Source organism: Ictalurus punctatus, chromosome 24 (genome assembly GCF_001660625.3).
Source record: "Ictalurus punctatus breed USDA103 chromosome 24, Coco_2.0, whole genome shotgun sequence".
NCBI lineage: Eukaryota > Metazoa > Chordata > Actinopteri > Siluriformes > Ictaluridae > Ictalurus > Ictalurus punctatus.
This window is the reverse complement of record NC_030439.2, coordinates 17,897,055-17,924,098: the sequence shown is the minus strand read 5'-3', so window position 1 is coordinate 17,924,098 and position 27,044 is coordinate 17,897,055. Positions and strand designations below refer to the sequence as shown.

At 41.6% G+C, this 27,044-nt stretch overlaps 1 protein-coding gene across 3 annotated transcripts in view; it reads left to right on the top strand.

The window, feature by feature from the left end:
• The window catches only part of col5a3a (collagen, type V, alpha 3a), a 90,091-nt gene that overhangs the window by 44,632 nt on the left and 18,415 nt on the right, over nt 1-27,044 (top strand). For all 3 annotated transcript variants that reach the window (XM_017454853.3, XM_017454851.3, XM_017454852.3), the window contains 28 exons: nt 1,443-1,496; nt 2,848-2,892; nt 3,471-3,524; nt 3,607-3,651; nt 9,615-9,668; nt 9,883-9,927; nt 10,727-10,780; nt 13,100-13,144; nt 13,455-13,508; nt 13,648-13,755; nt 16,072-16,125; nt 16,397-16,450; nt 16,569-16,613; nt 17,982-18,035; nt 18,228-18,272; nt 18,593-18,646; nt 18,732-18,785; nt 18,998-19,051; nt 19,146-19,253; nt 19,390-19,479; nt 19,649-19,702; nt 21,183-21,290; nt 21,376-21,483; nt 22,002-22,055; nt 22,151-22,204; nt 22,400-22,507; nt 22,598-22,651; nt 25,316-25,369. In XM_017454853.3, the coding sequence (XP_017310342.1) occupies nt 1,443-1,496; nt 2,848-2,892; nt 3,471-3,524; nt 3,607-3,651; nt 9,615-9,668; nt 9,883-9,927; nt 10,727-10,780; nt 13,100-13,144; nt 13,455-13,508; nt 13,648-13,755; nt 16,072-16,125; nt 16,397-16,450; nt 16,569-16,613; nt 17,982-18,035; nt 18,228-18,272; nt 18,593-18,646; nt 18,732-18,785; nt 18,998-19,051; nt 19,146-19,253; nt 19,390-19,479; nt 19,649-19,702; nt 21,183-21,290; nt 21,376-21,483; nt 22,002-22,055; nt 22,151-22,204; nt 22,400-22,507; nt 22,598-22,651; nt 25,316-25,369 (1,764 nt within the window). The remainder of the gene's footprint in view (nt 1-1,442; nt 1,497-2,847; nt 2,893-3,470; nt 3,525-3,606; nt 3,652-9,614; nt 9,669-9,882; nt 9,928-10,726; nt 10,781-13,099; nt 13,145-13,454; nt 13,509-13,647; nt 13,756-16,071; nt 16,126-16,396; nt 16,451-16,568; nt 16,614-17,981; nt 18,036-18,227; nt 18,273-18,592; nt 18,647-18,731; nt 18,786-18,997; nt 19,052-19,145; nt 19,254-19,389; nt 19,480-19,648; nt 19,703-21,182; nt 21,291-21,375; nt 21,484-22,001; nt 22,056-22,150; nt 22,205-22,399; nt 22,508-22,597; nt 22,652-25,315; nt 25,370-27,044) is intronic.

The following is a 27,044-nucleotide window of genomic DNA, read 5'->3' as shown; positions in this document are numbered from 1 at the left end:
AGCAGGAAGTTAGCTCTATTAGAGAGAGCCAGGCCAAATCGTGTACTCCTCAGTGCTCAGCGCTGGAGATACAAACGAGAGAGCACAGAGCGCTGGAGATAAATGCAGGGTTAGAGATAGATGTGCCAGGAGATTGGCGAGGGAGAAGGAATGGAACCCTGGCCTGTATGATTATATTTCCATATCAATCACCTCCCCGGAGATCACAGATGTGGCTCTGGAACAGGTGGCTTGGCCGGTGTACAAAGTCTGAGAGCGATATAAACAAAACACACACATACACACACATCCAACTGAGTGTCTCGATGCATGCAATAACACGCAAACATAAGTATTTAAAAAAAAAAAGAGGCATTAACAGTACCACTGGGTTTTTTTTTTTCTTTCTACCTTTGGGGTATTCAGAGTTAAATCCAAAAGTTAAATCAATATTTACACTGGGAAGGTTTTACATATTCATACTACATGCAGTTATGCGTCTGCTTAAGTCGATTTTCTGGGCTCTTTATTTAGGATATGCAAAGCACCTGAGTGTAGTTTTCAAGCGCTTAAGTTTAATCCTGGAAATAAATAAATAAATGAATAAATAAATAAATAAAATCAGCGATACACGTTGCAGATTTCGGAAGGAAATAACAAGAGATAATATTAAAGTGAAAAGCAAAGAAGACTGATATGGTGATTATACGAATGAGAAGATGACATGTTGTGTGACATCACACTGTCAGTGGCTCTGGACTTGACGATCGAGCTTTATTGCGCAAGAAAAAATTCTTTTACTGTATTAATTGTCATTTTGTAAAGCACTTTGAATTATTATTATTATTATTATTATTATTATTATTATTATTATCTTTCTCTTCTTCTTATTATTATATAATTGTGCATAACTGAGACACACCACTGTTTTACTGAAACTCCACCCCATATGTATAACTCTCACATTACTTCTGACTACACCTTAAGTCCTGAGTTACGTCTGGGTTCTGAATTTAGTGTGCGCAATTTCAGTATTAAATCCTGACATACTGAATATGACCCTTAGCATGTATTTCGTACCTGCGAAAGCGCTTCAGTACCTAAAAAGCCTTGATGGAGCACCTTACAGTGAGGGTGAAGGAAAACTGCATTCACATTTTAAAATGACAGATACATAACACAGCCCTAATACATACACTTGAGGGACACCACACCATTGAGTACCACTGGTATAGTTTAGTACCTTTGTTTCTGATAGTGTACATACATTAAGCGTACAAAAGCTACTGCACACGTAAGAAAAAAAAATACGACGCTGGAGCGCGCTGTTATAGGAAAATAATCAACGACATTCATAAAAAATTGTTTAAAAAAAACCCAAAATAAACAACCATCGCCCACCAATACCTCTCAGCCTAATTATTGCGACTTTTATTTTTGTAATGGCGTTGTGGTTATTTCAGGGGTCAAGGGGACTTGTAGGACCCAGAGGACCACCTGGACCAATCGGACAGCCTGTAAGTCAATCGATGTCTGCACAAAACAATTCACACATCATATATATATATATATATATATATATATATATATATATATATATATATATATATATATATATATACACACACACACACACACACACACACACACATATATATATATATATATATATATATATATATATCACACTGCACTGAAAGAAACCATGGCATCCAATGGGAAAAATAAATAAGGATTGTATAGCCATTGTTTGTTATTAGCTCCTATTCGTTATCCTGTGACATTTTAAGAGCTGGTATGATTTCCTGTGTAGAAGATAAGTGATTCATTTGAAGTTTAGCAGAATTTTATTTTTGGATAAATTAGTGTGTGTGGTGTTTTTCTGATACTGGATATTCATAATAAATCTGAATATCTAAGGTATTCATATCGAGTTCATAAGAAACAATTTGGGGTGTATTCAGGCTTTATATTCTGTTAACCAAGAACATTACATATAATTAAACAACACTACCATTTCTGTAAATATTTATTATTATTATTTTTCCCCACTCGTAAAAATAATTGGAAAAATTGCAAAAAAAAATAAAACGCACGAAATTCTTACCATCTCACTTTTTTTTTTTTTTTTTTTTTGCTTTAAATATTCTACATAAAAAAAGAAATTGTTTATAATATAAGATAATAAGGGCCTACAGTACTTTCTTTAAATAATATACGTGTATGTTTAAACAAAATGAAAGTACGATTTTTTTTTTTCTGTGTTTCAGTGCACATTGGTGGATGTGTTTATAAATTGTAGAAATTCCTAAAAAAAAAAATAAAATAAAATAAATAAATAAATAAATATATAATTCTGATGTTTAAATTTTTTTTTTTGAAAGAATAAATAATATACGAATTAAACTGGCTCCTCCTTCAATTTCCTATTACGAGAAAGGCATACACAGTGAACGGGCAAGGACTCGTTTAAATTCAAATTCTTTATTATCCTAGGGATTTCCAACAAGCCTAATCCTAAAGCATACTTCGGTAAAATAATTATTTCTTACAAAACCTTGAAAGAAGTAGTGCTGTCCTTGTATATCATCATGGAGCTAAGTGCATCGTGAACCATGTAAGAGACACGAACAAGCCTTAGGTTTTGTTATATATGTGTGTTATACATCTCTATAATGGGTCGCGTAATAGTCATCTGTATCGATCTCACATCAAACATCTCACATCTTTCAAACTCTTGAGTCGCTGTGGCTCAAGGCCGGTGAAAATAAGATGTTTTTCAAAACCTGTGCTGAGAGCAGAGTGCGAGTCTGTTTCCTGTTTTCCGTCTCGGTGCCAAACGTTTTCTTTCTGACATGTTTCTTTTAGGGTATCAGTGGTGTGGATGGCATTCAAGGCTCTAAAGGCAACCCGGTGAGTTATTGCGAAGATTATTCCATGCATAGGCAATGAAGAGGAGTTTAAAGGAAGCCCTGAAAAAAAAAAAAAAAAAAAAAAACACGAGGAGAGAAAAGAAATTCAGCCATCTCAAACATACATGACGGTGTCAGCTCTTAAAAAACAACCACGCACGAGCTTCTTTTCTCACTGCGTCATTAACATCATATTAATAATAAACCCAGCGTCGATGTCTAGACACGTCGGCGTGACGGTTCGACTCAAAGTCCCAGAATGCAATGCAGCTGGGAGAGCATGCAGGAATGATTAGTTAGATGACAAGCTTGAGGTATTAGCGTAAAAGTTGAAGATTTGGAAGATCTGTTTGAGCAGAGTGAACGGATTAGGAGGTGAGAGAGCTGGACAGACTAAAGGACTAAAGTGCCGCCGCATCGCTCTCTGATCAGATTCCCTTAAGGTTCTGTTCTCACTGAAGTACATGATCCTAATGTGCTACGAGCACATAAAAGCGAGCTCAGTTTAAATTTCATAGGCATCATAACCGTAAAAAAAAAAAAAAAGAACGATGACTCGCTTATTTCATCTCTTCAAAGGGTCCGTCAGGAGAGCCTGGTCCTCCAGGACAACAAGGGAACCCAGGAGTACAGGTATATCTGTCGTTTAAATCAATGCCGGAATGAATCTGACATGTTTAACGGCACACTCATCATTGTTCTGTGTCTCTCTCAGGGCTTTCCAGGTCCTCAGGGTCCTATTGGCATGCCTGGAGAAAAGGTAAGCTGTGTGTTTGTGTGTGGGCTGACCTTTGACCCGCTTCGGCGATCAGGACTAAGCAGCGTGTGTTCAGTCCCAGACTTTACCCGGAATCCTGGCAGATAGTCGATACTGAGTCCACACTGAGAGTCACTGAGAGTGGCTTAAATCCTGTTAGTACTAAACAAATAACAAACAGAACGGGAACAAACACTGTGGCTGGCCGCTTTTTTTTGGGACAACACAAGTGCAGAAATTCGACTGTGGTGATATAGAATCAAAGTATTATCGTAACCACTGAGGCAAAGGTTTTCATTTTAAAGAGGCAACATGGATCACTAGTGATGCAACGGAAGACATTCAAATGATGTCAAAGCGATACCAGCCAATCATGCGCATCTGTGAGATGATGTGTGCGGAAGAGGGTAGATATCGCTTCCTGCTAAGTGTGTTACACTGCTGGTTACTGTCATGTAACATAAGCAGTCACGGTGTCTCGGAGGAAGCGCGTGCTAGCGTGTTAGCGCGTGTGATTTGTCGAGTACATTACAAAAACGTTGGGGCTTAGTGTTTAGCACATTTGCCTCGCAACTCCAGGGCTGGAGGTTTCGATTCCCGCCTCCGCTCTGTGTGTGGAGCTTGCATGTTCTCCCTGTGCTTCGGGGGTTTCCTCCGGGTACTCCGGTTTCCTCCCCCAGTCCAAAGACCTGTGTTCTAGGCTGACTGGCATTTCCAGATTGTCCTTTGTTCCCTGCCTTGCGCCTTGAGTCCCCTGGGATTGGCTCCAGGCTCCTCGCGACCCTGTGTGGGATAAGAGGTACAGAAAATGGATAGATGGATGGAGGGATTACACGAGTATCCACTCAGATTAGCTCGTCATTTTCTTTAAAATAACCGAATGTGCTCCAGGGCCTGAGCTAGGTAACCCATAAGTGCAAACATCTACAGTTTAGCAGTAACATTTATGATTTTTGACCCGATAGGTCAAAAATCATAGGTCATACTTTATACATAGGTCATACTTTATATGTAGGTCAATCATAGGTCATACTTTACTCTGAGTAAAGTAATATTCAGGGGGAAAAAAAAAAAAAACAGAATAAAATTCATCATTTTCATCCCAAAGTAGCTAAACTAGATAAGTGTTTATTTAGCTGAACCTTCAAGTCTGAATTCACCAACCTCGGACTTCTGAGCCAATAGAAAATAAGAATATGGGACTGTTGTGTCTTTGGTTAGTAAGCAAAATGGAGGAGCCGCTCATTATCACTATGGGTACGTTTGGTCACGGTTAAGGACCCTGGCTCACTACACATTGGGACACTGATGACTCGCGACATGACTACGTACTCGCATTGTAAAACGTCACCATTGGCATTTACCAACAACAGGCAGGGCCGAGATCTTTCTGACGTTATGTATGTCTTATACACTAGTTTGGTCATGGTACTTCAAGCAGGATCGTAGTCTAGCTAGTGGATTTTTAAAAATCATTTCAAATCAAACAAACCGTATCGAGAACGTCAAATAAAACAAACAAATAAATAAATAAATAAACGCTAACCTCAGTCATCATTTGAGAGCTACAACAACGAGCTTCTTTGACCGCCATTATATATATTTTTGAGCTCAGACGCTTCAGGTAATATGACGTCATTTCCATAAGGGAACTTAGTCAGCATCCATGCTGCCTGGTTTTTGCGGTGCATTGTGGGATTTTTCTTTTAGGGAGCGATTGTTCCAGTTTACTGGAAGGATTTTGCGATTGACAGCCCTTAAAATGGCCGACTTCCTCATCAGCGCCCTGACTACTGGACTAGAGAACTGATCGAGATGCATCCTAAGAGATTTTTGTCTGTTGTCTGCTATTTTTTAAACCCGTGTGTCCATTTGATATTTTCTTCCAATATGTAAGCTTTCATCATTTCCTTTCAAGGTCTTTTGTTTCTGCCTGCATGGATTTTCATGTTAGCATTGTTGGCACTGCTAGCAACATTTTCCAAAATGATACATGACTGGATTGAACTCCTAGATGCCATTGTTATTTGTAATATTTTTACAGAATTGAAATAACACACACGCCTTTCATAAATGAAACGTATGACTGTATGACACAACGTCTACATCGAGTAACTCCTCATCTTCCTGGATGATAGTTCACCAAGTACGCTATTTAATCCGTTTCACCAGCTACAGAAGGAGTCATTTGTTCTTATTTGTTCTGGGTAAAATAATTCAGTCAGTTAGTATTTGAGTGAAGTCGCCTGTTTGGGTTGAAGCGCCGCGAACGAATTAGCGCGCAGGCAGGGTTCGTGAAAAACACGAGGCGAGATTGCTTTGCTTGAAGTCTGGGAAATATCGTTCTGTCTATCTTTCGGTGCTAATTGGGGGTCTTGAAAGGTGATAATATTGGCACCGTTTTGGACTAACTGAATTTCAGACGTCACGCGGCGTAGGTTATTTTATTCCTGACCTTCGGAAAATCTAATTCGAGTGCAAATTGGAAACAGTTGGCTTACGCGCGAGCAAAATACGTTTCACGCGTGTGCATAATCGAGTGTTGTACACTCGCTGCTCATGTTGTGCACACAGAGGTAATGTTTGGACACTTTGCCTGGTAGAGAGCACAGTACAGTTCTTTACATGATATTATATTATATTATAAAACCAGACCTGCAAGCTGGTCAATCTAAAATGGTGGAAATGCTCATTTTTCGGTCTTTTTAGACTTTTAATTCAATACAATTTGATTTGTATAGCACGCTTAACAATGGAGATTGTCTCAAAGCAGCTTTACAGAAATATATAAACACATGATAGAGGTTTTAAGTGTGTGAGTTTATCCCTATTGAGTGAGCCGGTGGTGACGGTGGTGAGGGAAAAACTCCTTGAGATGATATGAGGAAGAAACCTTGAGAGGAACCGGACTCAGAAGGGAACCCGTCATCATCTGGGTAACGACGGATAGTGTGAACGTAAAAGAAAGCTCGTTATGGTTTTATATGAAGTCTGTTTGTTGAACTAGTCCACTGTTCACTAAAGGAGACCTGAGTGTAAAACTGCATGTGGTAACGCAGGTCCCAAGGCCATCGCAGCAACCGTAGTCCCAGCAACCACAGCGAGAACGTCCATGTGGAACTGAGGTCCAAAACCATTTCCACGGTACTTCAAGCGGTACCGTCCTCCAGGTTGTAGCCTCCAGTTGACGAGCGCTCCATCCAGAGGTAGGGTATCAGGACGGATCAGGCAGGTCCTGGACAGCAGAAAGGGTCAGGATCTCTGACATCTCCATAAAATCATGTGTGGCTCGACAGAAGGAGAGAAGGAGAGGGAGGTAAAGAGAGGGAGAGATTATCAGGTGTGCTTACTATCCCGTGATGGATAAGACAGTGTACTTTGCGTAAAAGAACGTCTATTCATGGTAAGCTTGAGAAAACATACATTTTCAGCCTAGACTTAAACTCTGAGACTGTCTAGAGCACAGTTCAATCGTTCATTACGGTTTTTTGAAATGGGAATTGTGCGAAGGGAAAAATACTTATGAGAATAAGAAGCATGCTAGCCATAAGATGTTTTTACTTTCTCCAAATAGGCTTTTGGCTTTGATTTTAATCCATATTATGCTGTTTTTTTGTTTGTTTTTGGTGTGTGTGTGTGTGTGTGTGTGTGGGTTTCCTACTAACAAAGCATCATTTGGTTTCTAGTCATGACCCACGCTGCTGACAGCATCCGTTACTCTGAAATGAATGTTTCCTGTAATAGCACCGGCTGTAATTTATGGAAGGGTCCCTACACCATGAGGCATATTTGTATTGTGAGTTTAATGAATGAGGAGAAGCCTGGGTTGTCAGAATATTGTAATTTATGAAAGCAGGGAAGTGAAAGCTGCTTGATTTAAACACAAGCTGGCTCGCACTGCCTTTTATTTAACTGTTGGTTATGAAAAATGTGAGCAAAATGTGTGGGTTTTTTTTATTATTATTATCTATTATTTATTTATTTATTTATTTATTTAAATAATAACAATAACGCTTATGTTAATCCACGGTACAGCACTATTTTTTATACAACTGGAAAGCAAACTGAGGAGAAAGAGTTTATGGGAAAAACTGCTCGGATGAAGCATACACGATAATATGAAGAACCTGTGAATGTAATCAAGCGGCAGTGGAGAAGACTTCGTTTTTCCGAATGGATCGGACGTCCCTGCGTTATCGGGGTTCTTTTTGGAACCTTCGGGGAAAGGTGAACGCTCTGTTGTTGTACACGGAACCTGTAAGGGTTCTGCAAGATGGTGCACACCAATACAGAACCATTTTTAATACTCTTATAACATTGATATAAAGATAAACTATGCCCCGATACAGTTTTCTGATAGAAGTGTGGACAGTGGAGAAAAAAGAAAAGAAAAACTAAACCGGATTCTTCTAGAGAGTTCTGCACGTTCTAGCACTACTTTCTGATATGTAAACTCGGTTGTAGGGTTCTATACTGAACCTGTAAGCGTAGGGTTTTTGGAGGGAACCTTTAAACATTCTAAAACGTTTTCCCTTTCAGTTGACATGACCATTTTGGGAATGGTCATGTGGTAGGGGCTTGACGAATCAGGGAAGGATACGCAGGCAGTGATCCAGAAGACCCAATCAGGGGGCGTATGTGGGCGAAGCCACGCCTTCGTTTTCGAAAGTCTTCGTCGTGGTCCGTTTACACTGAAACGCGAGCCCGGAGTTTTCAAACTAAAACGGAGTCCACGGCGCTTCCAAAAGTGTCCGTTTTCGAGGGTGGAAAATGCCGGATTAGTGTAGATGACAGGCGTAACCGTAGCAACAGTTATGGGTTTTTAAAACGAAAACGCACTAGTGTAAACAGGGCCTTACAGACACGGATCATACCTCGAGTCGCTCGGAATTCTCGGGAGGTGTGTGCGATTACTTTTCCCGAAATTCCCACATCTGTGTCGTGAAATTCCCGATCAACCCCCCCACACACACACACCCCCATACACACTCCATCGAGAAATCAGTCGCAGGACCCAACAGGTCCCGTAAACTGAGTGTAACCACCAAACTACTACTACGGCAGCCGGGTCGTACATCCAAACGATTGCCTCAGTGAGGAGTATTTCAGTACGAGGGATGAAAATACCCTCGATTCAATGTGCAGAATTGCATTATGGGTCACGTGGCGTCACGTGTACGCCGCTACAAAACCGACTGACTACTGAACGGCTGGTACGTAGACATGTGACATATCAAAACGCTTGGCTGACTGAGAAGAATTGCGCTGTGGGTATTTTAGCGATGTCATGTGCATGTCACGTGCACGCCACGTAGACGTTAACCGCCAAAATAAGTGGAATCGCAAAACTAGCGTAACATATAGGCCTACATATGATACTTTAAAACAATTGCATTATGGGTATTCGAATGGCGTGACGTGACGTACATGCGAACAGACTGCTATAAACCCAATTATATTACAAACTTGAATTCCTGCAATAATTACGGCTACCGATAGAGGTCAGATCGGTTACGCTTCAACAAATGTGTACACACACGTAGCGCATCGCCGCATGTTTCTTCAGAAAATGTCGATTCTAGTTTGATCATGTTTTTTTTAATGCTGCATTTTTATCTTTTGGCACTCTGTTATCAAACCTAAATATCTTGCGTATTGTGTATCATAAATTGTGATATGATTACAATACTTTTACCAGATTGGACACACCCTACCGTTGCTTAACTTTCATGTGCCTTAAAATGACCTACTGTTTCCCAGTCCGAACGTTTGTGTAAACAATCCTGAAAAATAAACGCTGGAACCTTTACAGTAGAGAAACGATACTCTACTCGCAAAATGATACTCATCAGATATAAAGTCTTGTATAGTTCACAGTGAATGAAGGTGAAATATTCGAGGAAAATATTGATGTTGACGTAACATTTCAGTGTGTGATATCTGTGTGTGTTCGTCTCCCCGAACAGGGACCTCAGGGGAAAATGGGAATGCAGGGGCTTCCTGGGATTGACGGTCCTCCAGTGAGTACATCCAACATCCCTGTAGCTCATGTCCTTACGGACTTCCGTTCTGTACGCTCGGTCGTGTTGTAGCTAGCTGCACCGTGGTACAGAGTGTGTGTGTTCGTGGTGCAGTGGTCAGGCCCTGTGTGTTGTCTCATTAGATAATTCCTTAATAACGTTTGTCATTAGCATGCTGTCATATTAACACCTGGTCATTGTGTTACACTTACAGGGACATCCAGGCAGAGAGGGACCAGCTGGAGAGAAGGGGCTACTGGTGAGTTATACACACACACACAGTCCAATGCACACACATGCACGCACAGACACGCACACACACACACACACACACAAACACACACACAGACACACACACACACACATGCACGCACAGTCCAATACACACACACACACGTACGCACACACACACAGTCCAATACACACATGCACAAACACACTGTCCAGTGTGCACACACACACACACACACACACACACACACACACTCAGATACAGTTCATTATACACATACATAAACACAGTCCAATACGCACCTGCACACACACACACACACTCACACATTCACACACACACACACACACACACACACACACACACACACACACACACATACTCACTCCCACACACACACACACACACACACACACACATGCACTCCCACACAGCTGCTCCACTCACCTGGAGAATCAGTGGCATGATGTGAAGGAAATGCACGTGTCCAGAACGTGTGCTGGGAGTCTGAGCTGTGAAATACTTCCTCTTCCATCCTGCTGCAGCTGGGCCAGCTGTGTCACTATCGCTCGCCGAGCTTTGGCTTTTGTCCTTGTTCATTCTATCACCAGGGTAATTGCGCACTCGAACAATCGAGCCATCAGTGGCGTGCGCTTTCGCGTTGTCACGTCTTCTCTGAGCGCTCGCGTTCGGTCCACATCATCGTGCTTTCACATTAGCGCCCTGTCACTTGGCACGTGCCGACTCTAATTGCTCACTCAGAGCAGTCACATGCAGTCTGTAAATAGCACCATGCATAATCTTTTTTTCTCTTTCCTTTATTTAGGGATTACCCGGAGCACAGGGGCCTATCGGATACCCGGGGCCTCGAGGAGTCAAGGTGAGATTGTATGATCGTATGATTTTAAAACGCTGCTTGAAAAATCGTTGCTTGAACTCTTGTCTTCTTTCTCACATCGTGATTAAAATAACGTTCTTGAAACATTTCACACGGGAGGGCTTTTAAAACGCGCTGGGGGAGTTTTTCCAGCCATAGCCGAGCTCGGAATTCCCAGAATTGCAAACGACTTTTCAGAAAAGCACAGAGTGAATTCAAATGCAGGTTGTTTTTTGGTTTTTTTTGGCTTCCCAATGCATCAGGTGGGGGTGGGGGTGGGGGGGCAAAGCAAGATAAAAACAAATACACAGTCCAACGCACTGGTGAAAAATGAGTCTTGTTAGTCAGTGAATAAAAGATGATTTATAACGTGCTGAATCGAAAATATTTCATTTCCAGTGTTCCAGTGCTTTTTCACACGGGCTGCTTAAATTCTCCGTATTTTCGGCCTCCGGCCAACGCGATTGCTGTTCAAAACAAACAAACAAAAATCGAGTGGGAAAAAAAACCCAAAACACTCCTATATACTCTTATATTATTCCGGGTGATGTATTACCCGCATATCTGAATCATAATCCTAACGTCTATAGATTTCTGCTCTCATGTACGACGCACTTCCGTCTAATTTCCTGTATTTACACGCACCATTAAAGCATCACTATTAGACATTCTCGTGTTGTTGACAGTTAATTGGTGGGGGGTGGGGGGGGGGGGCAATATTTCAGGTGTGGAAGTGTCACGGCATCATCCTGCTTCACAGGTATTATCTTTTATGGTAGCTACAGTAGGCGGAAGGAAAAAACGGAGCATGAGCAGCATATGGGTTTAACGGGCTCTCGCTGTCAGACAACAGAACAAACCATTTGTCACAGTACACTTATTGTTATGTAAATAGCAATAAAGGCTAATTTAGCAGCCGCGACTTGACTAAATTAAAACGATCAATCACATCACGAACGAATGTAACACACAGGGTCTTTATACACACACACACACACACACACACACACACACACACACACACACACACACATAACACGCTGCAGCTGAAAGACACCTGCTGTCAATTACACACTTTATGTCGAAAGTATATAAAGTAATTACACCGTTATGTAATGTACAGTCTTCTACCCTACACACACACACACACACACACACACAGTCTAATACACATATGCACAAACACACTGTCCAGTGCGCACACACACACACACACATCAGTTACATCATGTATTGTCCTGCTTGTGATTAGAGACAGAATACCTTCAGTATTTAATCATGTTAAACGTTGTTTAATAGTTTGATTTATAAATTTAAACGTTATAAATGATATTATAAATAAGGATTTCTAAACAAATCCAAACCCATATTTACACTTACAGTAAAAAAGCTACATAGGGTTTACGTACATTAAATAAATGTGGTGCCTGTTTTTTTTTTTTTTTTTTTTTTTTTTTTTTTTTTTTTTTTTTTTTTTTTTTTTACGAGATCCCCGAGCCGAATATTAATGATTAAAATCGATTTTTACATAATAAACAAGTGAATAAATCAGAAAACAGATTTTTTTTTTACATGCTGTTTTAGTAAGAAAAGAAACGAAGCCATGATGATTATAGATAAAAACAAACAAACAAACAAACAATTGCAGAAAGAGAAATGGAAGTATGGTGGGGTTTTATTAAATTCATATGTACATTTTTTTCCTTGAATGTAATGTTAATTCTATGTTTAATTTTAGTTCCTAAGCAGCAATTCGTCACGTTTCTGACGAACCCCAAAAACACAGAGACTTTCCTGTGTCAGGAAACTACAATTCACCTCACTGTTACAAAGCGCTGACACTGGAGACTCCTTCCATCAATGTTAAATAAATCTCCTTACACAAAACCTCACTATGTCATCATAATACGTTTTTAAAATCTATTTCTGTACCTCGTCCGCCTGACGAGTCTGTGTCTAAGTTGTGCAGGAAAGAAACACCATATTAGACCACTGGACCTGCTGTCATGCCTTCTGACCAATCAGAATCAAGAATTCATCAGCGCTGTGGTATAAAAGATAGCTCATTTGAAAAGTTTTAGCCGTTCCATTCAATATCAGGACCAGCTGCCACTCATTATGACGAATGGTGTGTGTGTGTGTAAGGTGTGAGTCTGTGTGTTTTTCCCAGTGTGTATCATGTTATAAAAGCGGTTAGGGCGCTCGTTCAGAGACGTGGATATCTGAGCCTCTCTGACTGGGGTCAGTATTTTCCTCCCGGAGGCGATGCTGCGTGCTGAGACTCACGCTGCAGCGCTGATGCCTTTTGTTCTTTTCCAACAGGGCGCTGAGGGCGTGCGAGGACTGAAAGGAAGCAAAGGAGAGAAGGTATGAGGAAAAAAACAAAAGGCTTTCCATCTCACTGTTTCTCTCTGTCTTCGTTCTCTCAGAAGTCAGCGATGCTCTGGAGAATAGAGGTTACTCCCCCTGCACTTATCATCGGCAGAGATAAGCCCGGGCTGCGTGCCATGCCAATAGCGGCGTCTCCAGATAAATTGTTTTCTATAACACTCGCCTGGCGAGCTCATATTTACTGCAAAAACAAACAAACAAACAAAAAAAAGAGCTTGGTGTGCAATACAGTATCGTGAGAAACTGAGTTAGTGATGGATGAGCGGTTCTCGTCTGTTCACGGCAGGGAGAAGACGGCTTCCCGGGGACCAAAGGTGACATGGGAGCTGAAGGAGATCGAGTAAGAGTCTTTTATGGTCCTGTTTCAAACAGCGTCCGTTTTTTAAAAACGTCTTCCGGCATACGTGTTCGAAATAGAATGTTTAATGTAAGACAGCAGTCATAATTGTGTGTGTGTGTGTGTGCGTGTGTGTATGTAGGGTGACATTGGGCCTTCTGGATCCCGTGGCGAGGACGGACCAGAGGGCCTAAAGGGCCAGTTGGGACCTATTGGAGAACCCGGACCTCCAGGAATCGCTGGAGAAAAGGTGAAGTAGCAGCCGTTCAGAAATCTGTATTTAAAAACCATTCAGATTATAGTGTCAGTCACTACATATTTTCATTCATATCAACTTAACAAGGCGATATATCTATCCGGTAACTATAACTAGACACTAAATATCTAATATCTAATATCTTTAAATACAAATGCTAAAAAATTGAATCCAACTTTAAATCTTAAACTCTAAAAAACCTCTTAATCTTAATTCTTATAACTGCTCTTTCTCTTGGTGAAACTGGCTGCTGACAAAAAACAATGTTGTAACTGCAAGCTATATAAGGAATAAAACAGTTCATGTTGTAGGAAAATAATCAATTACCGTTACCATCCCTGTGTGAAAATGTATTTGCCCCCGTAGTTACTAATTCCCCAGATCTATGAAATTGCATTCATAATGGGGTTCAGCTGGACTAGACACAACCAGACCAGGCCTGATTACTATTAACCTCGTTCAATCAAATCAACACTTAAATAGAACTCTTTCAACAGCATGGAGTTGGTCTTACCCAGTAACTTACCCAGGTCTTACCCAGTAACACATTATGGCAACGTTGAAAGAAATTCCAGAAATAATGAGGAAGAAGGTGATTGAAATACATCAGTCTGGGAAAGCTACAAGGCTATTTCAAAGGTTCTGGGAATCCAGAGAACCACAGTGAGAGCCGTTATCTCCAAATGGAAAAAAACTTGGCACTGTAGTGAACCTTCCTAGAAGTGGCCGACCTTGCAAAATTCCTCCAAGAGCACAGCAACGACTCATCAAGGAAGTCACTATAGAGCCAAGGACAACATCAAAGGACCTACAGGCCTCTCTTGCGTTAATAAAGGTCACTGTTCATGACTCCACTATCAGAAAGACACTTGGCGAAAATGGCTTCCATGGAAGAGTGGTGAGGAGAAAACCACTGCTAACCCAGAAGAACATTAAGGCTCGTCTGAATTTTGCAAAACACACCTTGATGATGCTCAAACCTTTTGGGAGAATGTTCTGTGGACTGATGAGTCGAAAGTGGAACTGTTTGGAAGACAGTGGTCCCGTTACATCTGCCGTAAACCAAACACGGAATTCCACAAAAAGAACATCATACCTACGGTCAAGCATGGTGGTGGAAGTGTGATGGTGTGGGGATGCTTTGCTGCTTCAGGGCCTGGGTAACTTGCAGTAATTGAGGGAAACATGAATTCTGCTCTCTACCAGAAAATCCTAAAGGAGAATGTCCGGTCTTCAGTCCGTAAGTTTTAACTCAAGCGCAACTGGACAAATCCTAGTCCTAGAAGTAAGTGAAAGACTGATCTCCAGTTATCGGAAGCGTTTGGTTGCAGTTGTTGCTGCTAAAGCTAGCACAGCCAGATTTGAAGTTTAAGGGGGCAATTAATTTCTCACATGGGTGATAGGTCTTGGATAACATTTTTTTTGCTTCAATAAAAAAAAAAAAACTGTATTGTGTATTTACTCAGGTTGCTTTTGCTTTATGTTGTAAATCGTTTGAAGATCTAAAAAATATTTAGTATTAAATGTACGCAAAAACAGAAGAACTTTTTTCACAGCACTGTAGTTACATTGTGGAACATCAGCTAAACAAGTTAGTTCCTGCTATCATTTATGTTATAGCAGATATAAACACCAGCTTCTATCTCTATCTCTATCTCTATCTTCTATCTCTTTTTCTATCTCCCAATAAATAAAATAAAAATAAATAAATAAGAAACTAGAAAGCATAACCTCTTTTGTCCTGAAAACTTTCTTTCCCGTGTACTAAAATGGACTGACTGTTACACACTGGAGACTCCTTCCATAAATGCTAAATAAACATCTCCTTACAGAAAACTTCACCATATCAAGAATGATACATTTTCTTTCTTGAATAACAACATGCTTGATCACTATTATAAAATAACATCCTTTTTTTTTTTTTGTACAGAGCTTAGTCAAAAGTGTGAAATAAAATGAAAATCAGTAAGATAAGGTCAATAAATATCGAATATAATTAACGCAAGACTTATAATAAATGTCTCTCAGTTTTCGTTATATACGACATATTCGAATTTCTTCAGGTGAAAAGGTTATAAAACGATGGGAAACATGTGACGTGAACGTGAAAGGAGGTTAAATCTTAATAGATGGTGCTCACATTATAAACCTTGAGTCATTAAGTCTGATCGTTATGTACAGGATGTATTTACACCAAGCATGCCAGACGTTTAGGAATCAAAAGCAGCCATTTGTCTAGTCAGTCAGGGTCGCATTTAGAATAAACATTAATTCAACTGATTTTGGGGTCTTCTTAATTCATCTCCTCAGGGCAAACTCGGTGTCCCGGGGCTACCTGGCTATCCGGGAAGACAAGGCATTAAGGTAAGCTTGCTGCTTAAGCTGACGGCGTGAAGTGAAATGAGCAGCGACTGACGTTTCTTCGTTACATTAATATTTCAATATATCAATTAAACCAGGGCCAATTAATGCCTATTAAAGTCTCTGTTTCATTAATAGGTTATCAGAGACAACAATTAATGTTGGGTTTATTTATGGTAATGTGATTTCTGAGGTTAATTTGTGGTTAATTAAATCTAGAAGTAGATTAATGAGAGGAATACACTAATTGATTAGCCTCTGCTCTGGCCTGCAGGGATCCGTCGGCTTTCCAGGAGTGCCGGGTATGCCAGGAGAGAAGGGGAAGAGGGTAAGGGAGAGAGAAAGGCAATTGTGTGTATGTGTGTGTGTGTGTGTGTGTGTGTGTGTGTGTGAGTGTGAGTAGCCCTTATATGTGTGTGCTCATTTCTAGTCCTCTTCCTTTGCAGGGATCTGCAGGTACACCAGGCGCAGCAGGTGAAAGAGGTCCAAATGTAAGTGTAATAGACATACACACACACACACACACACACACACACACACACTGTGCCTGACAAAATAATAAATAATATGATGAGGTGGTTCATCTATGAGAAATATGGATGATGGACACGAGTCTCTGATGACCTGTGCATTGAAAGGAGAATATCATTCTGCCTGTGAGGCAAATTGAAATAGCAGTGACAAGCCGTGCCCTTTTCCCCGCCCTCATCTGGGGAATCTGTGTATGCCTTGTGGCTCAATTTTTAACGAGGTGGACACATCAGTAGCCAGGGCTCTCAGGACAAGCATCACTTCCCCATATATAAGCTCACAGATTCCCAGGATTTTCTTCAGATTGACAGAAGAGACAGACTAATGCCATGCTTTCCGGACTCGTGGCACAGCCGGTTTCGCTCTCCTGATTTTGAACTCACAATCTCCAGTTCAGATATGTTTGCATTTACAGCATGTCAGACACCCTTATCCAGAGCGACTTAAGTTTATCTTATTTGCGATCACATCTGAGCGGTTGAGGGTTAAGTAGTGTTGGGATTTGAACTCATGACCTTCCGATCAGTAGTCCAACGTCTACTAACCACTGAGCTACCACTACCACTGATAATGATTATGTCTACACTGACTCATCCCTACACTTGAACGTACAGTATATACATGTTTCTGTCTGTATGAATGCACTTACCTAGACAATCTCATCATAATCTATTACATTCCATTAACTACCGCTTTCTTGCCTTGGTTTCTGGGCAACACACCGGAGAGCTCACTTGCCGGGGGCGGGGCTAATCTCAAGGCCAGAAAAATGTAAATAATGGATCCATTGAATGGAAATACGGCACGTTTTTCTAAGGAAGTGCTCACCAACCCTGTTCCTGCAGATCTACCTTCCTGAACACTTCATGCCCACCTGACCATCTAATCATTGCTTTAAGAATTCTCGATCAATGAAAACAGGTGTGTGATTGTGGTTGGAGATCAAACCTGAAGGAAGGTAGATCTCGAAGAAGAGGTTTGGTGACCACTGCTCTAAGGTATCTCTGAAATAATATGGTCTTCAAATACATGACATGGTAGGTGGTGTATGATATTAAATTATGATCACCACTGTTTGGGCATTCGTTACAGTAAATAAGCTGCTTTGTACAGAGTGTTTGTACAGAAAGTCAAAGAAATATCCACCTCTACCGCATCATCCGAATGAAATTTCCCAACAGTCGTCATTAAATGGTAGAGCAAGCTGATTGATTAAACCTTGGTTGCTTTTAGGAAACTAGGCCTGCAGCATTATTCTAAAATAGCATCGAATAAGGTCAAGCTGTGTACTGAGTAACTGATTTATGACTATGTCACTTTCACCACAGGGGGCACGTGGAGGCCGAGGGGCACGAGGAGCTACAGGAGCACCGGGAGCCAAGGTGAGGAAATCTACACCTGTTTCTCTCTTTCGCTTCATCTTGTTCTTGTGTGGTTTTTTAACCATTCTTACACTACACTGCAACTCTATAAAAAATGTAGGAGTTGTGAAATTTTGATGAAGGCTGGCTTTCTAACAAAAATGTTCCAAATGCACGGTGAGTTTCTTGTATTTAATTCTTTTGTTCTGTTAGGGCTCGTCTGGCCACGACGGCTCACCGGGTCCCACGGGAGACAAGGTACATTTTCACCATTAGAGTAAAGAGTGTATTAACTTTCATAGTTTTATAATGTGTTCTTATGCCAAATGTGCATCGATGTTTGGAACCAAGCTCATAATTGCGAGTGTTTTGTTTAACATCTAATGGGAGTGAGACAGAATGAGGTTTAGCCTGCGGTTTGTTTGCGAACGGAGCTGCTTTTACAGCCACGCAGAGAATAAGTGCTGAACTTGTACTTCTAAGATCAGTTTAGAACAACTCACAAAAATGCCAACAATAACTTATCTTAAACTTATGCTAATCTTTTTTTCTCTGCTCTGTACTCTGCTTTGTCATAGGGTCCTCAAGGACCACAGGGACAGAACGGGTTTCCAGGACCCAAGGGACCAAATGTAGGCATTATGCATCATTATGACAGTAGCGTTCTCTGAGGGAGTCAGTGTGTTTCTGTTCTAAGTTGTTGCCATCTATTTGTAGGGCCCTCCAGGAAAGGACGGGCTGCCAGGTCATCCAGGCCAAAGGGGGGAGCCGGTGAGTCTGATAGGAAATATCTTCAGAAGCCAGAATGTTTTATTTTTCATTACAGTGTTTGGTGTGTCCAGTTCTTCACAGCTCTAGCAAGAATTGTGATAAATTGATGCAGTGTGACATCAAGAGAGGGCAATGAAATCTACGCAAATCAGCCATGTTAAAAATTTGCTTTGAGGATTTGGTGGACATGACTATTGCATTTCTTCATGCAGGGATTCCAAGGGAAAACAGGACTACCAGGACCTGTCGGAGTGGTCGGACCACAGGTGAGACTGAGGACACAGTCCAGCCAAACAAACTTTCCTACATTCCATGTATTATTTTCTAAATTTGAGATTGATTTTGTATGGTTTCTTTTAGGGCAAAACTGGAGAGACTGGACCAACTGGGGACAGAGGTCACCCTGGGTCACCGGGACCTCCAGGAGAACAAGGTCTGCCTGGATCGGCAGGCAAAGAAGGTGCCAAGGTAAGTGAGCACCTTGTCATTGTCATCATCATCATCATCATCATCATCATCATGTTCCTCAAAACTTTAATCGAGGAATCAAGCTATTAGCTCACGTTGAAACCGAGCAATCTTTTATGTGTTTTCTGGTTTCCAGGGTGATCCGGGACCCATGGGGATTCCAGGAAAGAGCGGCCCTGCTGGGCGCCGTGGGTTTAGAGGCAGTCGAGGCATGCCAGGCTCCACGGTATAACACAACTCAACTTATTTGATCTTGCCTTCTCAGGCAGCAGAATTGGCATTATGCACTGTGTAGAGAACGTTCTTGAGAATACATAGCAGGAGTGCTGTAGGCAAACAGTGTTTCATGCTGTTTGAATTATTGACTGTGTTTGTGTTTTTTTGTGGATTGTAAGGGTGCTGCCGGTTTGAAAGGTGAAGAAGGACCTCCTGGTGCGGCAGGAGCGATTGTAAGTGCACTTTGAGATGGCAAGAGTCGAAAATGTCAGCTAGTCTCTAAAACGATGTCAGGGAGGACAACAGGAAGAGAAGTTAAAATGATTCAAAATGATTTCATAAAGGACAGCAGGAACGATGTCTAAAATGATATGAGAGCGAACATCATGAACAGTGACTAAATGATTAGCAGGAACAGTAGCTAAAACAATTAGCGGGAACAGAATAAAACAGAAAGATGATCATGGTCATGTCAGAGAGGACGGCAGGGAGAGTGTTTAAAATGATAACAAAGAGGACGGCAGGGAAATTGTCCAAAATGATGTCAGGAAGGACAGCAGTAACAGGCATTAAAATTATCAGTAGGATAATTTATACTAAAATAAGGACAGGGTCTAACATGATGTCAGAGAGGACAGCAGGGACAGGTTATAAAATGATGTCAGAGAGGACATTAGTAACAGAGTCTAAATGATGTCAGAGAGGACAGCAAGGACAGGGTCTAACATGATGTCAGAGAGGACAGCAGGGACAGGGTCTAACATGATGTCAGAGAGGATAGCAGGGACAGGGTCTAACATGATGTCAGAGAGGACAACAGGGACAGGGTCTAATATGATATCAGAGAGGATAGCAGGCACAGGGTCTAAAATGATGTCAGAGAGGACAACAGGGACAGGTTATAAAATGATGTCAGAGAGGACATTAGTAACAGAGTCTAAATGATGTCAGAGAGGACAGCAAGGACAGGGTCTAAAATGATGTCAGAGAGGACAACAGGGACAGGGTCTAACATGATATCAGAGAGGACAGCAAGGACAGGGTCTAACATGATGTCAGAGAGGACAACGGGGACAGGGTCTAACATGATGTCAGAGAGGACAGCAAGGACAGGGTCTAACATGATATCAGAGAGGACAGCAAGGACAGGGTCTAACATGATGTCAGAGAGGACAACGGGGACAGGGTCTAACATGATATCAGAGAGGACAGCAGGGACAGGGTCTAACATGATATCAGAGAGGACAGCAAGGACAGGGTCTAACATGATGTCAGAGAGGACAACGGGGACAGGGTCTAACATGATATCAGAGAGGACAGCAGGGACAGGGTCTAACATGATATCAGAGAGGACAGCAAGGACAGGGTCTAACATGATATCAGAGAGGACAGCAAGGACAGGGTCTAACATGATGTCAGAGAGGACAGCAGGGACAGGGTCTAAAATGATGACAGAGATGACAGCAGGGACAGGGTCTAACATGATATCAGAGAGGACAGCAAGGACAGGGTCTAACATGATATCAGAGAGGACAGCAAGGACAGGGTCTAACATGATGTCAGAGAGGACAACGGGGACAGGGTCTAACATGATATCAGAGAGGACAGCAGGGACAGGGTCTAACATGATGTCAAAGAGGACATTAGTAACAAGCTCTAAAATGATATCAGAGAGGACAGCACTAATCCTGGTCCTGCAACATCTTTCCACAGGGTGCTACAGGCGAGAGAGGACCTTCTGGTCCTGCCGGTGGGATTGGTCTTCCTGGCCGTGCTGGAGGAGTCGGGTCTGCTGGACCAGTGGGCGAGAAAGGAGAACCAGTAAGAACCTGAAATTACTTTCTGTTCAAGTCAGGCTGTTTTTAAAAAAAAAAAAAAAAAACTCATACTACATTGATTTCCTTAGGGAGAAAAAGGACCTACAGGTCCTGCTGGACAGGATGGAGAACAGGGGCCTGTCGGTCTACCAGGAACTGCTGGATCACCAGGTCCACCTGGAGACGATGGTGATAAGGTATATGTACAGTGAACTTCTGGTGTGATTGATGATGATCATGCGACATGCCAAACATTAAAACCAATCTCATTCTTATTTAGGATCAGAGACAATACATAACTCTGTCTTCACTGTGTCATAACAGTGTCATAAATTTTATATAGAAGATGGATGGATGGATGGATAAGCAGTGTTATATGATTCAATTAACCTCAGTTGGCAAGTTTTACTGTTGTATTAATAATATATGCAATATTAGTAGGGTTACCTAACATAGGGTTACGTAAGCCCATCATGATGACTAAAATAAACATTTAGAAAGGCTTATTCGCTCTGTTTTCATAATGTTAGATCTTGCTGACATAACACTCGAGCCAAGTGACTCAGAGCTGACTTCCATTAATAAATTTCATAGTATTACTCAGGAGTCAAAAATCTATGTCACTTGACTCATGTATTGTATGTAGCTCTATGAAGAAGATTTTATTTTATTTTAATTGCTGATAATTTACAAACCTTTGTATGGGTTCCTATAGGGAGAGACTGGAGGTCCGGGACAGAAAGGAAGCAAAGGAGACAAAGGAGACCCGGTAAGAATGACGTCATTTTAATGTGTGAAGTACCGATTAAATTCTGTCATTAAGGGAATGACAAAACCATCATAACACTGTTTCTTGTTTTTTAGGGACCTCCAGGACCAACAGGAAGTGTAGGGCCAATTGGACCCCCTGGACTGCCAGTATGTCCACCATTACACTTACTGACTACTGCAGATTATGTATATGTATATATTGTAAATAAATATATAGTCAATTGTCAAACTTGAAAACAGAGTACAAATGATGTGACTAATGTATATACATCAGTATAGACCTCTGTTTCTTCAAAAAGCGAACCATGTCAGCATTTCAAAGACAGAACCGAAATCTTTCAGGGTGTAGATGGGGAGCCAGGGCCCCGGGGCCAACAGGGGATGTACGGACAGAAAGGTGATGAAGGACCTCGAGGACTCGTAGGTGCCACTGGACCACCAGGCCTGCAGGTATAGAAATCCATCTGAGTTTCCATCGCCTGCAGTCAGTGCACTTAATGAATGCAGTGACTCTAATGATCTGTACTTGTGTGTGAACAGGGAATGCCTGGACCCCCGGGGGAGAAGGGAGAGAGCGGCCATGTTGGACCACTGGTAAAAAATACAGCCTCCTTCTCCTCTGTTCTCTGCCTAATGTGTTTATTCCTGTTTTCAGAAATGAATGGAAATGAATCATTTAATGGTTTGGCCCTGTGGTATGCTAATTTACAACATACAAAACCTCCACCTTGTACAGATTAAGCAAGAATCATTACTTTTCTCATTGCTTTTATATCGTATATCAATGTTACAAGCGATAACTAAACTAAAGTTTTATTTATTATTGCTATTAATAGGCTATATTCATAAGCCCTTCATTACAAATGACATAAACATAGAAAAACGTTTATAAAACCTTATTCCAATGTTCATTAGTTGTCATACAGACTGCTTATGTCAAGTTGGCATAACACCAGTCAAGTCACATAGGGCTGACATAAGGCAACTGACTTTCCAGCAAATGTACTCCTGTTATGATAATTGTATCATATAATTGCAATCTTGTGACCTGATAAACATTAAAATGCTCTAATTTCGTGTCAGAGAAAATATACATATCATTACAGTGTCATAAGTCTGTTATAAGTTTCCATAAATCTCTCATAAACAGATGCAAGCTGTCACATTATGATCCGCGTCAGTTCATTTCTGGCAAACGTTCTGTCCGTACATTTATTTTTATTGAAATGAATAGTCATGTGTTTAGTAGCAATACATATTAAACAGATTATGGAGGTGTGTTGAGCATATCCAGGATTTGGACCCAAAGGGGTGTGAATGACATTTTGATAAATAAAAAAAAAAAAAAAAAAAATTAAAAAATCACATCAAATGAAGTCTCTTAATGAGATCCAATATCTTAATGAGATCTAGAAGCAAAACAAAGGAGCATGTTCAGTCACTATTAAATAAATTTGCATATTCTTGAAAGACCTAACGCCTATCAGGCCAAGTTTATTTTGTAAACCTTCTGGTTATCAAACGTTACGTTTGGTGCTCAGACCGTTAATTAGTTGTGGAAACATAAATATCTATGTGGATGTACAGTATCAGTAGACCACTGCTGTAAACAGATGGGGGAACCCAGGATGCTGTCATACTCCACATTTCCCCTCAATAAAGTATTCTCTATCTACTCATAGGCAGTACTGATGGTTATTTAAGCATTTCATAAATGCTACCATGTCCCCAGTATGTGTGTGTGTGTGTGTGTCTGTTCACATACCAGAGTGATGATAGAAGCAAAAGAGATAGATAGGAATCGGAAATGGAGGCTTTTCCATAAGTGTGTGATGTGTCTCTTAGGGAAAAGTGACAACAGCAAGACAGAGAAAGAAAGAGAGAGAGAGAGAGAGAGAGAGAGAGAGAGACAGGATGAGACACACCGTTGGTGAGGATGAAGACAGCGTGACAGCTGTTAATCAGATTACTGTGAGCCTGGACCATCTAACGAGCATGCTCCTTTGTGGCTAGCTTCTCACGGCCCTGTCAGGCATGAAGGAAGGCAAAAAGCAGTTTGACTAAAGCTGGTTTAGACAAAGTGCAGTAAAAAAAACCAACAACAAAAAAACAAACCAGAAGGCCAAGCAAAGCCAGATCATCTTCCTGTGAAGTGTGTACATGTTGGGGATCGTGGGATTTTCCAGCTCTCTTGCAGAGTCAGTTTCATTTTTATTGAGTGTTAGATTTCAAAGTGTGAAGGCAGATGCTTCATGGACTAAAGGGTTTATTGGTTGAGATTTGTCAAAAATTTGTCAGGGTTAGGTGTTGGGGTTGGGGTTACTATTGGAGTTGGGGTTAGGATTGGAGTTGGGGTTAGAATTGGAGTTAAGTTTGAGGTTGGGATTAGGGTAAATCCCGAATTTGGGTTGAGATTGAGGCTAGGATTGTGGTTTGCAGTTTTAGGTTAGGATTTGGATTAGTGGTTGGTGATTAGAGGATTGTGGTTGTGGTAGGATTTGGATTGGGGTTGGAGTTAAGGATAAGGGTTGGGGTTCGGGTTAGGACTGTGGTTTGCATTAGGATTGAGGTTGAAGGTGGGTTTAGGGGTAGCTGTAATTGTATCACAGTTAGGGTGGATTAGGTGTTAGGGGTTAAGGTTTGGGGTTAGGATTGGGGTTCGGGCTTGGATTAGGATTGGAGTTAGGGTTGGGTTTAGGATTGAGTTTGGGGTTAGGGTGAGTCCAAATGGTAAGGGTTTAGGGGTTAGGGTCAGTGCTGATTAGTTGGGTTTAGGATTGGGCTTGGGTTAAGGTTAGGATTAGGGTTGGGTTTAGGATTAATATTGGGGTTAGGGTGAATACAAATGATTAGGGTTCAGGGTTAAGGTTTGCGTTAAGGTTAGGATTGGGGTTAGTGTAATAGAGTGGACAGGTTGGATTGATTACTGGCAGGAAGGAATTTCATTATTTCAGGAATGAAAGACAGGTGATAGGGTGCTCATTAAAACTCACAGCGAGCTCGGCCGAAAGAAAAAAGAATGTAGGAGGGGAAAATGAGGCTCCTTGCAATGGCCTGTCACCGTGGTGTCAGCGAGCGATGATGAGGTGCACTGAAAACCACTTTTCTGACATCGACTGCAAGAAGTGCTGATGAAACAGAAAGACGGAGTGAGTCTGTCAGCAAAAGGGTCAGGCCAAGGAGAGTCCAAAAGAGAGAGTGCAATGTGATTGGATGCATAATAAATGATAAATACCTGTGTTTTCCTCATTTCATCAGGGCCCTCCAGGACAACACGGTCCCAGAGGTCCTGTGGGATCCACTGGCGCAGAGGTAAGTGTCCTCATATCCTTGCAGTACTCTGCTATAGGACATATTTACACCCATGAGGCAGGAGGATAGCGCTGACGGCTGGTTGGAGCTGAAATAATAACCCTGCTCTCCAGGTGACTCATAACAAGGCCGATGTGCTTTGTAGCCTTTGATTCGACATATCCTCGGCTCTAATGGCTTCTCCTACCAGCCATGGTGCCTGATATATATCTACAGCAGATCAGATACACCCTGTTTGTGCTGGGGAGATGGAATTAATGCGCCGTGAACGTATATAATTACCTAGCTAATGTTGGCAGTATGTTCACTCACCTCCTGGTATCTCCATCTCTCTATTTTTTCTTTCCTGATTTTGAGCGTTTTGAATTATTCACTCGTAGACTATGATCTCTGGGTGCGAGTTATATTTACTTCGCTATGAAAGATTAAGCAGCATTAGACTCTCATCCCTGAGAGGGAGTTATATTTACCTCTGTTAATGGCCACCTCTCAACATCCTCCCCTTATTAATAATTGAAAAGTCTGCAGCGTGGTGATGAGAAGAGGCGAGACGAGACGAGACGGACGAGGCAGGTGGCTCTGAGAAAGTGGGGACGTAGGGATGTAACTGAATATGAATGCATCATTCGGAGTGACCAGATAATGGATTTACAGTGTTCGTTCATTCATCCTTTCCTTACAACAGCAATTCAGTAAAAAAAAAACCCTTCCAGTTTAGGCCACGCCCACTTCATGTTTAAAGCCGAATGCAGATGCAGACTTGAATATTTGGAGCACTAAACAGATACAACAGATACAGGTAGTGGCATTGCTTTACACACCCAGCGGATGAGGTGCTCTAGGAAGTGTGTAGTGATGAAGTCGCAGGTATCTACCAATGGGTCATCCATTCGGACAAAAGCTTGCAGATATACAGGGTTCAGGCTCCAGCAGCTGCGTCAACACTCACCTCAGTTTAGCCTCAAATCAAGGACAAGCACCGCAGTGCAGACATGCAGTGGTTGATACAGAGCTTTGGCTTAATACGATGTGATTTGAAGTCTATAGGGACAGCATGTGGTGTTTAATCAATAATCACACCTTCTTTCATCTTATAAAACAATGCTATGATGCAAGGGGAGTGTGTGTGTGCGCGTGTGTGTGACTGTGTGTTAAGGCATTGGTGTAGAGTGGTGACCATTTTGAATGGACCAGATCTCAGTTTTGAAAGCTGGGATCATTTTAAGTCGGAGAGAGTGTGTTCAACGCATTGCTCGCTCGAGCATTTACCTGCAATCGTTGTAGTACTATTTGGGAAATTCATAGATGACTTTAAAACATTTTCAGAAAATAAATAACAACAAATAATCCAAATACAAAATATGTAATGTCATGGTGGCTTAGCAGTTAGCACGTTTGCCTCAGAGCTCCAGGGTTGGGGGTTTGATTACCGACACCAACCTGTGTGTGTTTGGAGTTTGCATGATGTCCCCGTGCTTCGGGGTATCCCATGGGCACTCCAGTTTCCTCCGCCAGTCCAAAGACATGCAAAAGGTATGCACTGTACGTACGCTCGTGCCCCAAGTTCCCTGGGAGAGGCTCCAGGCTCCCCGCAGCCCTGTGTAGGATAAGTGGAAGAGAAAATACATGGATGGATGGTCTAAGATGTGTTAAATATCCTGATACCACAGCACTG